The 17,563-nt window shown below is 41.8% G+C and overlaps 1 protein-coding gene across 2 annotated transcripts in view; it reads left to right on the top strand.

The window, feature by feature from the left end:
* Positions 1-17,563, top strand: part of XRN1 (5'-3' exoribonuclease 1) — a 175,547-nt gene that overhangs the window by 29,975 nt on the left and 128,009 nt on the right. For both annotated transcript variants that reach the window (XM_077290791.1, XM_077290790.1), the window contains exons 4-9: positions 284-393; positions 7,645-7,755; positions 9,035-9,120; positions 11,529-11,616; positions 11,689-11,857; positions 15,966-16,033. In XM_077290791.1, coding sequence (XP_077146906.1) covers positions 284-393; positions 7,645-7,755; positions 9,035-9,120; positions 11,529-11,616; positions 11,689-11,857; positions 15,966-16,033 — 632 coding nt within the window. The remainder of the gene's footprint in view (positions 1-283; positions 394-7,644; positions 7,756-9,034; positions 9,121-11,528; positions 11,617-11,688; positions 11,858-15,965; positions 16,034-17,563) is intronic.

Below are 17,563 nucleotides of genomic sequence, written 5' to 3'. Positions count from 1 at the left end.
AGGTCTGGCCACACACAGGCATACACTGTCCATCATTGTCTGCTTGTCCTGGCTAGAACAACTGTGCTGCATAGGTGTTTCTGCCTTTCGGGTTTCCCAGAAATCATACCAAAGCCGAGGCAGAAAGCCTTCTCACACTTGAAGCTGACCATACACATTTTTGTATAAAAAAAGAAAAGGTGTGGTAAATTTGGGAAAACCTAATTGTCAGAATCTGTCACTTGTCTTGCAATATGATGTTCTGTGCTTATATTGACAAGCCTCTCCCTATATATACTTTTAGGTACAGAGTTCATGGTTCGCCTACATGAACATCTGAAGTATTTTGTAAATATGAAGATCTCCACAGACAAGTCCTGGCATGGCGTAGATATCTACTTATCTGGTCATGAGGTTAGTTTGCTATGCACAATCCAGTTTTGAAGTGTATAAGAACATACAATTGGGCTGTTACTGTGTTGTTTGCATAGTTTGCAGTATTATTCCGTCTCAGATGCGCTTCCGCCTTCTACAGATGGATTGGAATATCCTGTGCTGACTGCTCTTTGTGTTTTAAAGGAACCTGTCATGTTCAGAAACACTATTTACATGCAGATATAGGGTTAATCTGCATGTAAACAGCATTAAAGCCTGCTTGACTGCCTTACTGGGAACGCAGCTACAGGGAGAAGATGAACTTGTGTCCTACCTGCAGCCGCTCGCTTTGTCATAGGGGCAGTGCAAAGAGCGATTACAGTCACTTCTCATTATACTGTGAGCAGCGCCGAAATCGCACCCTGAGGCTATGTGCACACGTCAGGATTTTGTCAGGCTTTTTCCTCAGGTTTTGTAGCCAAAACCAGGAGTGGAACAATTAGAGGAAAAGTATAATAGAAACATATGCACCACTTCTGCATTTATCACCCACTCCTGGTTTTGGCTACAAAACCTGAGGAAAAAGCCTGACAAAATCCTGACAAAATCCTGACGTGTGCACATACCCTGACTGACTGCATGCTCTGCACACACTGCCCACACACACTGTACAGCCAGCTGCCAATCAGTGTGCCTGGAAGTGATTGCCGCTGCCACTCACAGTATAGTGAGAGGTGACTGACTGCATCTGCTCCCTTCACCACAGGGAGCATCTGCGGGGAACATATGAGTTAATTTTCTTGCTGTTGCCGAGCTTCCAGTAAGGTAGTCTAAGGTGATTTTATTTTTTTTTATGCTAACTACCTGCAAATTAACCTTATATCTGCAGGTAAATAGCGTTTTTTGGGCATAATCTGCTTTCTTCCTTTTTCGGCACAGCGTCAACTGTAATGTGTGATACATGCTGCATAAAGCTTGCAAATTGTAGATCACATGGGATTTCTGCTTCCGTTTGTAGCTCTCAGCCTGAAAATCAAAATCTTGTATCACAGGGATGAAAATCTAAAGTGTCACAAAATGTCCATTTATTGTGCGCAATTGATGTGAAACAAGTTTTCAGACAGCTTACTCCTCTGCAGAAATGTGGAGTAAATAATTCAAACTTCCAATTCCTTAATTTCTCTGACTCCTGACTCCATGGCTCATTGTTTAAGTAATACATTTACTGTAGTAAAATGGTAACATCAGGCTTTTAATCACCATTATGATACAACAATCAAGCTATTTAGATAGAAAATAAATGTATTTATCGGAATATAACTTTAAAACACAAACTTTAATAAATTGTAAATATACAATATGCTATACAGTAAGTGGAAAAAATACAATTCAACAAAAACTTACTGAGTAACATTTGTGAAATCTATTAATTTGTTTTGAGAAATAGTATCTCCTACATAAGATCCTCCTTCATAGATGACCTCAAATCTAGTCTAATTATTTTCAGGTTAGAGAACGACCTCTCTACACTAACTTGGGTTGGTGGCAAAGCGGTAACCACATGGGCATCATCTCAACAATTTCAGGGTATAAAGGAATTGCCTCGTGCACAGTCAGTTTTGATGAACTCTTCTACTTCTTTGAGAGCAAATGAAACATTTTTCTGGAATATGGTCAATCTGTTTGCTATGGGAGTGGAATCTTTTTCCTTGCGGCAACGCTTTACCTGCTCCACGTTGTCCAAATACTTTTGAAAATTATACTCCTTGACTGATGAGGCTGAAGATATGGTAGTAGCAGCACTGGCAAGACCAAAGTCCTCTTGCTCTTCACAGTCCTGTATGTAGCCCACTCATCCTAACTGTCACTTCAGTCAGAGCTTCTTTTTCTTTAGTAAGCTGTTGATCATCCAGCAATATACGATGATAACTCGGGTCCACATAAACAGCTGCCAGAAGAATTTTATTTTCTAATAAGTGTCTCTCTCCAGTTCATTGAAGCAGCAATGCCAAATGCGATTAAACTTCCTTTTTGGGACAAGCAAAACAGTAAGTTCTTCCACTACTTTATGAAAATGCCAGGTGTTAAATCTTCAGCTTCTATTTTTTTTTTGTAACTATAAATGGGTGATGAAGCAATTCCTTTAATTCAGTCACCTGTGCCCATTGACCTTCATTTAGTGTCACATGAGGGTTGGCCATATCTAAAAGAAAACATTTCCGCTCAAGCATTCGCTCAATCATTAAATAGGTGCTGCCCTAATGAGTAGCTTGATCCACAATTGCCCCTGTTTCAGCACATCTCTTCAAGATGGAATCAATTTTGGGGGTACTGGCAGCAATTACCAATTTCCTCACTTTGCCAATCAGAGTTCCAGCATGTCCCTCTTGCAGACTATCTCTTATTGCCAGCTGCAGCATGTGCACAATACCGTGCATGTGATGAATATGAGAAAGCTTTAAAGCTGCTTCAACAAGATCATCTAAATCAGTATTTCCCAAACTCCAGTCCTCACGGACCTCAACAGGTCATGTTTTTAGGATTTCCAAAGTGCTGCACAAATGAGAGAACTCCTGATACTTCCATCACCTGTGCAATACTAAGGAAATCCTGAAAACACGACCTGTTGGGGTCCGTGAGGACTGGAGTTTGGGAACCACTGATCTAAATTGTAAAGTATCATTTTGCTGTTCTTCTGTAGTAATACAGTGCCTTGCGAAAGTATTCGGCTCCCTGAAACTTTTCAACCTTTTCCCACATATCATGCTTCAAACATAAAGATACCAAATGTACATTTTTGGTGAAGAATCAACAACAAGTGGAACACAATTGTGAAGTTGAATGAAATGTATTAGTTATTTAAAATTTTTGTGGAAATTCATAAACTGAATTCGGCCCCTTTACTTTCAGTGCAGCAAACTCACTCCAGAAGTTCATTGTGGATCTCTGAATGATCCAATGTTGTCCTTCATGCCTAATGATGATAAATATAATCCAGCTGTGTATAATCAAGTCTCCGTATAAATGCACCTGCTCTGTGATAGTCTCAGGGTTCTGTTTGAAGCACAGAGAGCATCATGAAGACCAAGGAACACAACAGGCAGGTCTGTGTCTCTCAGGTAGCTTGTTACAAATTTTAAACGACACTTTTTATGGATATCTTTGAGAAATGGCTTTCTTCTTGCTACTCTTCCATAAAGGCAAGATTTGTGCAGTGTACGACTGATTGTTGACCTATGGACAGACTGTCCCACCTCAGCTGTAGATCTCTGCAGTTCATCCAGAGTGATCATGGGCCTCTTGGCTGCATCTCTGATTAGTCTTCTTGTTTGAGATGAAAGTTTAGAGAGACGACCAGGTCTTGGTAGATTTGCAGTGGTATGATACTCCTTCCATTTCAACATGATCGCTTGCACAGTGCTCCTTGGGATGTTTAAAGTTTTGGAAATCATTTTGTATCCAAATCCGGCTTTAAACTTCTCCACAACAGTATCACGAACCTGCCTGTTGTGTTCCTTGGTCTTCATGATGCTCTCTGTGCCTCAAACAAAACCCTGAGACTATCGCAGAGCAGGTGCATTTATACGGAGACATGATTACACACAGGTGGATTATATTTATCATCATTAGGCATTTAGGACAACATTGGATCATTCAGAGATCCACAATGATCTTCTGGAGTGAGTTTGCTGCACTGAAAGTAAAGGGGCCGAATAATATTGCACGCCCCACTTTTCAGTTTTTGAATTTCCACAAAAGTTTAAAATAAGCAATAAATTTCGTTCAACTTCATAATTGTGGTCAACCTGTTGTTGATTCTTTACCAAAAATTTACATTTGGTATCTTTATGTTTGAAACATGATATGTGGGGGAAGGTTGAAAAGTTCCAGGGAGCCGAATACTTTCGCAAGGCACTGCATCTAATTGTTCCATCTCAAACATACTGAATGTGAAGTTTTCTTCTAGCTGCTCGTTCTCATTTATCAGTTTAATTCTACTGTACTTATGTTTGAAGAATTGTCACTTACAATGGCAAGAAACTGTTCTTTTTGAGCTCCTAATCTTGCAGAACTTTTTCCACTATTTACTGCCAATGTCTTAGTAACAATTTTCTTGTTGTCACAAAAAATCAAACCTTGAAAGCAAAATAGTACACTCTATGATGTGTGCAGGCATCCATTGTAAGAAATATAAAGCATCTCTTGAGAGTCTTTTTAAGATCCTCTTTTTGATTAAGGGCTTCTTCAATCACTAATTTTCTAATAATTCACTTCCCAGAGAAACACCAAGTTAACCTGGCCATTTCTTCTTTAAAAGCTGTTGGTGCAAATAATAATGGAACACAATCTTTCACAAGCTCTATGAGCTGTCTTTTAAACATATCTGCTGTCACTGTTACAGTAACTTTGTCACTTTCCAAAATATCTTGTAGCTGATGTTTGAGACACATTTTCCTCCTCCTTTGCATGGCTGGACGTTCTGGGCATTAGTTTCTTTGTGTCCCTGTGATCTTTCTCAGACACAGCTTTGAAAACTTCTGGGTGTAAGCGTTGTAAATGTCTTTTTGGATTGGACGCTCTTGTAGTAGCATTTTTATCACTGTCTGAGTATGCTCTGACTTTGAGCTCACAGAATTTTTCACCTGTCATACACTGACACACATTAATATTTTTTTTATCTTGAGTTATTGTGAAATGGTCAAATACAACGGACTTCATAAGAAGCTTCTTAGGCATTTTGTAATGATATAAATTCACTCTCAAAATAAATTTGTCTTGTAAACAAAGAAGGTATATTGTAATTCTTGCAAAGCTGGAGAATCATGTATAATATGGGGCAATTATGAACGGTGCAGAGCACTATATGGCACAGCTATGGGGCAATAAGGGGCGGAGCCGCCTATTCATTTCTCTAATCAGCGGTGCCGGTGACCGCTGATAGAGGAAGAGGCTGCGGCACCGAAGACCAGCTGTCCGGGGGAAGGAGCGGGACGCCGGGAGCAGGTAAGTATTACATATTCACCTGTCCGCGTTCCACACGCCGGGCGCCGCTCTGTCTTCGCGTCCTCTTGCTCTGACTGTTCAGGTCAGAGGGCGCGATGACGCATATAGTGTGCGCGGCGCCCTCTGCCTGATCAGTCAGTGCGGAGAGACGCCGGGACCGGACGCTGGGGAGCTGCAAGCAAGAGAGGTATGTGTTTTATTATTTTTATTGCAGCATTAGCAGCAGCACAGCTTTCTATGGCACAGCTATGGGGCAATTCTGAACGGTGCAGAGCACTATATGGCACAGCTATGGGGCAATTATGAATGGTGCAGAGCACTATATGGCACAGCTATGGGGCAATTCTGAACGGTGCAGAGCACTATATGGCACAGCTATGGGGCAATTCTGAACGGTGCAGAGCACTATATGGCACAGCTATGGGGCAATTCTGAACGGTGCAGAGCACTATATGGCACAGCTTTGGGGCAATTATGAACGGTGCAGAGCACTATATGGCACAGCTTTGGGGCAATTATGAACGGTGCAGAGCGCTATGGGGCAATTATGAACGGTGCACAGCTTTCTATGGCACAGCTTTCTATGGCACATCTATGAGGCAATAATGAACGGGGCAGAGCACTATATGGCACAGCTATGGGGCAATAAGGAACGGTGCAGAGCACTATATGGCACAGCTATGGGGCAATTATGAACGGTGCAGAGCACTATATGGCACAGCTATGGGGCAATAAGGAACGGTGCAGAGCACTATATGGCACAGCTATGGGGCAATTATGAACGGTGCAGAGCACTATATGGCACAGCTATGGGGCAATTATGAACGGTGCAGAGCGCTATGGGGCAATTATGAATGGTGCACAGCTTTCTATGGCACATCTATGGGGCAATAATGAACGGTGCAGAGCACTATATATATGGCACAGCTTTCTATGGTACAGCTATGGGGCAATAATGAATGGTGCAGAGCACTATATGGCACAGCTATGGGGCAATTATGAACGGTGCAGAGCACTATATGGCACAGCTATGGGGCCATAATGAATGGTATGGAGCATCTATTTTTATTTTTGAAATTCACCGGTAGCTGCTGCATTTTCCACCCTAGGCTTATACTCGAGTCAATAAGTTTTCCCAGTTTTTTGTGGCAAAATTTGGAGGGTCGGCTTATACTCGGGTCAGCTTATACTCGAGTATATACGGTACTTGCCTTAATCCTGTTTTCCTGTTGACGCTAGCGGTTCTAGAGATGAGTGCAGGGTTGCAGGCATTCCTTATCAGTGCCCTTTTTGCTCTGATCTTTAGAGGAGGAGCTTTACTACTGATTATATACATAAAGTTGAGCACAGACTCTCAAAAGCCGAGATCCTTGGATCAGGAATAGAACAGACATTTATAGGACATTTCATAACTTTCCCAAGTGAAAAAAAATATCACAAACTGCATTTAAATACTTTCTGCAATTTATTATATATTTTTGGAGTTTGTCAATGTTATACAGACACAAACTCCACCAAAATGGACATCGACTCCAACTACACAGCCCTGCTTCTCTGTGGAATTATCGCTTCTAGATGTGGACGAATCGCATGAGGTCCATGCTCTTGTGGTAGCAATACCATACCTGTTTAGTCACTGTAGTAGAGGTATTGTTTGGGCCCATATTTTGTACCGACGCAGTTCAGTCATTTGTAATGGACACTGATGTTGATGGAAGTTTGGATCAATTCTTTTGTCCGGCTGGGATGATTAAGAGCAAAAAATATTGCCATATGGGCTCTGGAAGAAGTAGCGGCAGGTACTGGAGCTGTAAAGGTGAATTCACATGTGGCAGATTATTGGTGCAGGTCATTGCATATGGATGAGATTTTCTAATCCCTAACTATATTTGGTGGAAATATCTGCATAGAATTCAGGGAATGCTGAGGATTTATAGCAATCTCTGTGGGCAACTTTAGATATATTTTTGGGGAAATTGTGTCTGTTATATGGAATAAAACATTTCTTCAATTGCTTTCTCTCCTTAACACAAACCGAAGCTCCAATCATGTGAAATAAAATCGGGTATCGACTGCTGGAGAGAGATCCATAGGGAGCGGCTGACAGAAAAAAACGGAAAAAATGAATAAATACAGTGTTTTACAATCAGTTACAGAAATGTTTTATTTCTAAAAACATGCAAAGGTTTTCACAATGATTGAATACTTCAAGTGGAAGTTACAAGCAATGTAAAACTATATTTTCTAAGTGTAACATAATTATAAATTGTTCTTTTCCCTCTACAGACTCCAGGAGAAGGAGAACATAAAATAATGGAGTTTATACGATCTGAGAAGACAAAACCAGATCATGATCCAAATACAAGGCACTGCCTTTATGGATTAGATGCTGATTTGGTAAGTACTTGTGAATTCAGGGTGTATCTGTTCCACTAGAAACAAAAAAAACAAAAACTCCTTAAACGCGTCTTTCCTATGGTGGGTATAAACTGCGCCAGACACCCAATTCACTATAATTGGGTCCAATATGGAGGACTTTAATTAAATGGAAAAAAGTACAACATACTTAAAGGGAACCTGTCACCGGTTTTTTTTGGTATATGAACAAATACCACCATCTCTATCAGCGCCTGTGCTGCATTCCACAAAGATGTATATTATCTCCTGACTCCCCCTGTATACCACCCAAAAAATCTATTTAATTGCTCCTGCATCCGGACAGTCCTGTCTGATATGTGGCATGGCTGCGGCATCTGTCCCTCTTTTCTGCTAATAGCCGTCCTCTGGCTTTGATGTGGATGACGCATACTGTGTCATCCACATAGCTGAACACAAACTCTCGCATGTGCAGGGGTTTTTCCATCTTGCCCAGGCATACTTTTCTCTGCCCTACTGTGGGCAGGGCCTAAAATATACGGTAACTGCGCTTGCGGATCACAGAGAGATTTGAACACGCGATCCTTTGAATACCCTGCATTACTTGTAGTGAAGAGCATGATCTAGCTTGTCACTGTTACATTGACAGACTTGTCTAATAGATTCTTTTAGGCTTTGATCTATGCTACACTAGAGGCCATTTTTGGCCTCTGGTTGCCACATTGAGCATTAGCTCCCCACAATCGCTCTAGAGCAATCTCCCTCTATTACACGTGGCATGCCACAGTCGATAGTGACCACAGCATGTAAATGGTTAATTGAGCTCCTGCAAACACTGACAGTGCTCCAATCCCTCTGCCATGTCTTTCAGTCAGGGGGAACTGAACGCAGTTCATCTGGACTACCAGTTATCAAACAGACGAAGACCACCAAGGAGCTCACAGACAGCCTTACATGTTGCTGTATCATATCACACTGCCCAGTCTAAGCCCCTTAATAACATCCACAGTTCCTTTTAGGGTGTTGGGAAAGGTTAACAACTTTATTGCTGGTGCCCACATGATACCCTTTGGTGCATGGTATTTTCTAGAAATGTTATAAATATTTGTAAATCTTAACCTACAGTTGTAGTTACCTTCAGGGATTGGTTATTAAACTGGTCCTTCAAAAAATGTCAACCGTATTAACAGAAGTTCTTCTGTTAGATTAATTTTGGAAAGGCCTAAAACTCTGCGGCGTGAGGATACGTAGAGCGCAGACAATGTATCCGTCATGTGAGGACTCTTGTTTCTATTTGCAGATTATGCTTGGTTTAACAAGCCATGAAGTTCACTTCTCTCTTCTAAGAGAAGAGGTTCGTTTTGGGGGGAAGAAGAATCAAAAAAGGTTAGTCCTTGTAACCCTCATTATAGTTCTGTGTGCTTCGGTCAGTGCCTCATATTCTTTGTTACAATGTATCTGATCTCTATGGTGCTGAATAGCCGTTTTCTGTTATACCATGAGTCTGTGGCATGTTAATTTTAGTTGTATCTTATGATGAAAGCTTTTTATTTGGATTAATGATATACACTACTCACAAAACGTTAGGGGTATCTGGCTTTCAAGTAAAATTTTTTGAAAATGTTCACACTACAGTGATCTTTTTCCTGAAAGTAGGGCATTTCAGTAGAAGCATGCAGTGGTGATTTTCTCATCTCAAACAATTTATTTTAAAAAAAAGCCAACGACAGTGGTAGGTATCCAACCCCACCCCTTAAAAAGAAAAGTCAGTCTCAATAACTTGTCATGTGACCTTGAGTATCAATTACAGCTTGGCATCTCATGTTCACAAGTCAAGACATGGCATCCCACTCTTCCTGAAGGGCGGCCCTCAGGTCATTGAGGTTCTGGGGGACAGAGTTATGAGCATCTACATGGCCCATGTTTGGGTTTTTCTACGAGGTTCAGGTCTGGAGAAAGTGCAGGCCGCTCCATTTGAGGTTCCCCCGGTCTCCAGCAGCTGTGACCTTGATGAGCTGGAGCATGTGAAATTAGGCCTTTGTTGTTCATGTAAAGGCACAAAGACTGGATTAATGATGTTATTCAGGTAGAAGGTGCTTGTCACTGTACCATTCGCTCCACTGTGTGGGATGTGGCCAAAGGACGTCCACTTCTCTGCCCTTCTGTGGCTCTTCCAGTCTTGCTGTATTTCTGTTCCAACCTGCTTGTGACGCTGTGACACTCTAAGCTCAGTGTCCACTTCTGTCTGAGAACATCCTGCTTGAAGCCTCACAATGGCGAGGTACTTGTGATCAATTGTTAGGTGTTGTATTGGTCTCATGATGTCAAAATGTGGACAGCATGATGAGGAGTACTGTTTAATATAAATTCTAATTAAACCTGAAATTTATGTGGCGATTCATGGATAAAACACATGTTGTGAATTTTGCCATTAAGCTCCTTGTTAGAGAACAGCAAGTTGTGCAAAAAGTACTGAAACAATGAACAGGTGGACATGTGCAATCAAAAGATTAGAGACGGTCACATTCTGTTCACATGAAAAGGTTAGAGTGCAGTCTTGAATCATCCTGAAATTTCACCCGAAACCCAAATATCCCTAACATTTTGTGAGTAGTGTATTTCCAGGAACTGTAATAAAAGGGGTTGTTTAACCTGCAGTGTTCAGGAGGGCACTGCTCCCGACCCGCCGGCCTCCTGCCTGCAGGGGACGGTACGCTTCTGATTGACAGGTCATACTAGTGGTACACACCTGCTGCAGTCCCCAACAGAGTTGTCTCAAATGGCTCAGGCCCAGCTTCAGAGCTGCAATTATAAGCTCTTTGCCTGGACACCGGCCATTCCTGATAGAATGCTGTAGTGGCCGGTAACCTAGGCAATGAACAGTAAACATCATTAAAACTCTCAGTTGAGAAAAGAGAGGATTGTCAATCACAAGTAAATTGCAAAGTTTCTTGTTTTTGCAAGAGCTTTTGACTTTCAACCATTTGACATGTTGAGAATTTCCCTTTAAAGGATTTTTTCACAATTACAAGTTTATAATAATAGGGGAAAAAAAGATTAAAATCAAGTATTTCGAATTGAATCTTACAAAATAAAAATGTGTTGTAAGCTGGAAACAGAACCAGAGATCTGCAATCAAAGCAAATGAATGACAGCTGTCGGAATTCGCTGTAAAGTTGACTGTACATAAGCAGGGAACACAGACCACGAAATGTATCAGGCCCATAGACATGAAAGTGTATAAAATAATCATGGGTGGGTATGTACTTACCACTTGTATATGGGGTCCAGGCCCACAGGTTCTGCAACCAACCAGCATCCTGATACTGCTTGGCATCAGGAGCATGCGTGTCCCGCCACTTCCAGAGTCCTGGTCAGTGGTGGGACTTTGTATGCCGCACACTGAAGGGCCTAATGTGTCAGGGGCAGCCTCTGCGCTATGGGCCCCCTTTAATAGTCATGTCATCCCTAGGACCACACCACGTCAAGACATATGTCTGGCAACATTCACTGTGCAAACGGGCTGAAGACTGGTCCAGAACTGCAGATTGCACACAGAACCGCAGGAGCGAGAGGTTTGGCTGGAGTCGGCATAGGCTGAGTGTACCAGGAACTATTGCAGGGAGCAGAGGTGTGCTGCATATGCCATTGGGTGGGCTCTTAGACTGGATTACCTACTAATAGAAAACAAATGTCTGACCCGTCATATTCTCATGGATTACTATGGTGTTGGAAGAACTGCGATGTCAGTTCAGACAAATACAAGTATAAATCTGCTTTGTGTTGTGTTCCAGGGTTTCTGCACCAGAAGAAACCACATTTCATCTGCTCCACCTGTCATTAATGAGGGAGTATATTCACTATGAGTTTTCATCTTTAAAAGTAAGTCACACTTATCAAGTGTGCTCCGCTGTGGGAAAAGATGGAAACTCATGGGAACGTTCTTTCTTTCAGGACAAGATCTCATTTGAGTATGATGTAGAGAGAATAATTGATGACTGGATTTTAATGGGATTTCTTGTGGGCAATGATTTTATTCCTCATCTACCTCATTTGCACATTAACCACGATGCACTGCCTCTGCTGTACAGAACATACATGAGTGTCTTACCAGAGCTCGGAGGTATGTGCGCTCACTGAATTGTCTGATCTCTTGGCTTGTCAATCTCACTCTTCTTCTGCCATGGAATTTTGTGAACCTGGCTCCAGAAAAATGCTGTCCAATCTGCAGGCACCATGTTATAGAGAAGGAGGAGCTGAACAGGTAGATACAGTAGTTTGGAAAAGATTCACTATAACCTGTGTGTTTTATGTATTTAACCCTCTGCTCTTTCTGTGACTTTCAGTCTAGTGACAGTTCTGCCAGTGACTGACGGCTTCCTTTTTACAAGAGTATCACTGATAGGACCGCCCACTGGACCGAAAAACCCAGAAAGAGCAGAGGGTTATGCAAAACACAGGTTATACTGAATATTTTCCCACAAAACTATAGATCAGTGTTTTCAACTCTGCCTGCTCAATAACAAAATGCCTGCAGATTGGTCTGTATTTTCATGGTGACAGGTTCTTTTTAAAAAGAAGTAACAAAAATATATCATCTGTATTACTCCCTACCTGTATATTTGTATATACAAGTGCAGCAAATCGGATTACACTTGTAGACGTCATCTTGCAATTTTACATCAAAGCTTGCTGTTCATTAAAAAATGAAATGTAGAAAATTCATGCTCAAATCTGATCCAAACAGTGCTCCTAAAAATAAAATATTATGCGCAAAGTTTATACACAAACAGTTGTGTGAAAAAGTGTCCCCCCCCCTTCCTGATTTCCTATTCTTTTGCATGTTTGTCACAGTTAAATGTTTCAGATCACCAAACAAATGTAAATATTAGACAAAGACAACACATGTAATCACAAAATGCAGTTTTTAAATTAAGATGTTTATTATTATGGGAAAAAGAAATCCAAATCTACAGGACTCTGTGTGAAAAACTGATTGTCCCCTAAACCTACCGTATATACTCGAGTATAAGCCGACCCCCCTAATTTTGCCACAAAAAACTGGGAAAACTTATTGACTCAAGTATAAGCCTAGGGTAGGAAATGCAGCAGCTACCGGTAAATTTCAAAAATAAAAATATACCGGTATATATAAATGCGCCATACAATTCATTATTGCCCCATAGATGCTCCATACAATTCATTATTGCCCCATAGATGCTCCATACAATTCATTATTGCCCCATAGATGCTCCATACAATTCATTATTGCCCCATAGATGCTCCATACAATTCATTATTGCCCCATATAATGCGCCATACTATTCATTATTGCCCCATAGATGCTCCATATAATGCGCCATACAATTCATTATTGCCCCATAGATGCTCCATATAAAACTGTGCCACATTTAATGCTGCTGCTGCAATAAAAAAAAAAAAAGTGACATACTCACCTCTCTTGTTGCCCGCTGCTCTTCGGCGTCCCGTCTCTCCGCAGTGACTGTTCAGGCAGAGGGCGGCGTGCACAGTAATACATCATCGCTCCCTCTGACCTGCACAGTCACTGCAAGAGGACGGGAAGACAGAGCGGCGCCCGGCGGGTGGAACGAGGGAAGGTAAATATGAAATACTTACCTGCTCCGGCGCGGTCCCTGGCTCCTTCTCCCGGACAGATGGTCTCCCGGCACGGCAGCTTCTAACTATGTCAGCGGTCACTGGTACCGCTCATTACAGGAATGAATATGCGGCTCCACCCCTATGGGGGTGGAGTCCATATTCATTACTTTAATGAGCGGTACCATGTGACCGCTGAACAGAGGAAGAGCTGCGGCACCCGAAGACCGTGGGACATGCGGGGACCGCGTCACGAACGCCAGGAGTAGGTGAGTATGCGACAGCCTCTCTCCCCCTCACCCGCCGACCCCGCCGCTGACCATGACTCGAGTATAAGCCGAGAGGGGCACTTTCAGCCCAAAAATTTGGGCTGAAAATCTCGGCTTATACTCGAGTATATACGTAATACCTGGTTGTCCACCCTTAGCAGCAACAACTGCAATCAAGCGTTTGAGAATAACTGGCAATGAGTCTTTTACAATGCTATTTAGGAATTTTGGCCCAGTCATCTTTGCAAAATTGTTGTAATTCAGCCATATTGGAGGTTTTCCAATTATGAACCGCCTTTTTAAAGTCATGCCACAGCATCTCAGTAGGCTTAAGGTCAGGACTTTGACTAGGTCACTCCAAAGTCCTAATTTAGTTTTTCTTAAGGCATTCAGAGGTGGACTTGCTGGTGTATTTTGGATCATTGTACTTCTGAATAACCCAAGTGCTCATCAGTTTGACGTCATGAACAGATGACCAGACTTTCTCCTTCAAAATATTTTGGTAGACAGCATGAGTCATGGTTCCACTTACCACAGCAGTTCTTTCAAGTCCTGAAGCAGTAAAAGAGCCCCAGACCAAACTCTACTCCCACCATATTTTACTGTTGATATGATGTTCCTTTTCTGAAATGCTGTTACTTCTACGCCTGATGTAATGGGACATACACCTTCCAAACAGTTCAACTTTTGTCTCGTCCATGCACAGTATTCTCCCAAAAGTCCTGGGGATAAAGATTAGTGATGGGCGAACCTCTGAATGTGTAGGTCCGGCGGGTTCAGCCGAACAATTTAAAAAAACGTTGGTTCGGGTACCAGAACAGTACCCGGTCACCATTCACATGAATGGGGGACCCGAACATCTAGTATTTGTCATGCTGGCATGGCTGCGTGGCAAACACTTCCTTTGGTAGTGGTTGGTGGTAATATTAATACCGCTGGTCAGAGCGCTGCGGCTCCTGCACGGTCGGATGACAACGTGAGCCAGCAGCTGTGAATGGATGTAAAAAGTTTGCCTCTGGTCACAGGTGTTGGCTGATGGGACTACTACTCCCATCAACCTATGCCCGCTGTTGATAACCAGCCATGCAAAACTGACCTATGTGGGCTGCAACCCTCAGCTGTCAGCTTTAGCAAGGCTGGTTATCAAGAATAGAGGATTTCCCATTCCGTTTTATTTACATTTAATAAATAAAAAAAACTGCATGGGATCCCCCCTTTTTTGACGTTTTGTTGCAGTCAAATTTTTTTCCTCCAACAAAATACTGTAGATGCTACTACGCATGCGCTGCTGCCAATTTGTGTAGTTAATTTTTTTGTTTTTTAAAGACCACAATATGAACTGTGCAAGCACAGTGTTTAAAATTGGAGGCAGGTCACTGAAGGTTCAGTGACCTGTCATTCATCCTTGTGGGCTTAAATGAGAACAGAGCATCAAAAGAGACCAGCCCGCAGGCCCACCCCGAAGAACAAGAATCTCATTAACTGAAAACTGCAAATACAGATTAACAACAACCACAAGACGGATTTCATCAACCAAGGTATCATTTTAATCAGTGTAATGGCGCCAACCTGACAATGCCTGTAGTTTAGTCAGTAAAAGTCTGATGACCTTTTAGCTTTAAGTGTGACAAAAATGCAAAAGAATTGGAAATCAGGTAGGGCGAAAACACTTTTTCACACAACTGTATATGCCGATGTTTACATGCCTAATGCCTGTTTCTTAAAGGTGTTGGTCATTTTATTTAAAGGGAACCTGTCCCCCCTAAAATCGAAGATGAGCTAAGCCCACCAGCATCAGGGGCTTATCTACAGAATTCTGTAATGCTGTAGATAAGCCCCCGATGTATCCTGAAAGATGAGAAAAAGAGGTTAGATTATACTCACCCAGGGGCGGTCCCGCTGCGGTGGGCGTCGCGGTCCAGTCCGGGGCGTCCCATCTTCTTATGATGACGTCCTCTTCTCGTCTTCACGCTCCGGCGCAGGAGTACTTTGTCTGCCCTGTTGAGGACAGAGCAAAGTACTGCAGTGCGCAGGCTCCGGGCCTCTCTGACCTTTTCCGGCGCCTGCGCACTGCAGTACTTCCAAAGTAAACACTCCTGTCTCATAAGGTTTAAGAGATCTATGTAATAATGTATGCAATTTATATTATGAAATCTGGCGACAGATCCCCTTTAAAAGCTTCATTATGTGTCGTGAAAAGAACACCATTAGTTGCTTCACATAGCGATACAAATATTTAACAATAAGTAGAATAAAGTTTAATATCAATCCCCAGGCTTGTGTCATTGTTATTTATACCACTTTCTGGTATTTGCCTGTGACTTGTTTTATGCTTTTATTTTTTAGGCTATATTAATGAGAATGGCTATCTGAACTTGGTTCACTTTGAAAAATATCTTGCTAAACTTTCAGCTGTGAGTTGTTTTTGTTTTCTTTTTTTTTCTTTTTTAATTTATTTCAGAAAATGTTACAATGTAGTGCAGAGGTTGACTTATTTTTTATTTTTAGAGGAACATTGATTCCTTGGTGCTGCACATGAGAAGGGGTTACATGCAAGAGCAGGGTCCTCTCCCCTCTCTACCAGTCTGTCACTGTTAGTTTCTTTACCGTCTTTTGTTTCCCCTTTTCATGTACAGCTCAATGGAATGAATGGTGCTGTAAAAATAAATTACAATAAACAAACTAACAGTGACAGACTGGCACAGAAAGGAGAGGACTCTGCCGTTTGCAGGCTTACAGTCTTAAATCCTGGTAAGCCATTTAGGAAACTGATCAGGTATTCTTTTAAGTTCGACATTTGAGCCATCATATGTTGGGAGGATTCATTGATGCATCCTACACTCACATGCCAAACGTTTTCTGGGGGCTCATTCATGATGGTAATAGAAGTAGAGAGTTTATAAATGTTTATATACAATTTTTACTCTTTTTCTTTATTTCACATTGCTACCAATGCAGTCAGAGTTTAGCATCCTGTAGCGTCTCACACCTGTATTAACGAGTACATATCACTTCTTTTTCTTTTTCTTTGTAACTTCCTATCTCCACATAAAGACTTGATTTTAAACCATTTTTTCCTTTCTTCAATGCATTGCAGACATATAGGCCTCTGACTTTTGCTGTTCCCAGTATGTAAATTTCCCCTTTTAACTAAGGGGGCGGTAACAGATTCTTCTTGGTAGGCATTTCCTTTTCCCCCTGTATCAAACTGTTCAATCATAAGAAGACCGTCACACACAGGGGAAGAAAAAAGCAAAAGCCAGCAGAGATTATCAAACAAGCATTTTCAGTGTGATGTTGTGAGACTTGATTTTCGCAGAGGTTTGCTGCTTACACTTTTTTATTCTTGGCATTAAGGTGACTGTGGGGGAATAAAATCCTATTTCAATTCTTAGCTCATTAGTTATTGTACCTTAACTCCCTCGCTCAAATGGTTTGTCCATGATATATATAATAATCTCCGGAAACCTGATGGAAAATCACCCCTTCAGCCAGGAAGAGGAGTGGCACTCTGGCACCACTTATTGGAAGCAGCAATTCTAAATGTCATTATTGACCATCTAAAGTTCCTTGCTATATGACTCAGAATAGGAAGCGAAACCTTAAGCTCCATTTGTAGACATATTTTAGAGGTTATTACCCTCTTGAGTTTAAAGCAGGAGAACTTGTTGGCTGGATGTGAGGCCTTTGGCAGGGTATCTAAGGGGTAAAGTTTCTCAATGAGCAGAGTGCCAAGTTGGGAGACTTCAGGCCATTCAATGCTCCCCTCCAAATTTAAATAAGCCAATACTACTTCAGCACTAGAGTCCCTGACTTCTTCCATGCTATCTGTTACAGGTAAGAATTCTATATTTCAGTGCATGTGCCTAATGGTGTCACACACGTTTGTGAGAAGCCACTAGCAAGCATCGGCACTCCACTCTGGTGGACCCAGTGTAACATTG

Source organism: Ranitomeya variabilis, chromosome 2 (genome assembly GCF_051348905.1).
Source record: "Ranitomeya variabilis isolate aRanVar5 chromosome 2, aRanVar5.hap1, whole genome shotgun sequence".
Taxonomy (NCBI): domain Eukaryota; kingdom Metazoa; phylum Chordata; class Amphibia; order Anura; family Dendrobatidae; genus Ranitomeya; species Ranitomeya variabilis.
The sequence above is the reverse complement of the archived record's forward strand: the minus strand, read 5'-3'. Positions and strand labels throughout refer to the sequence as shown.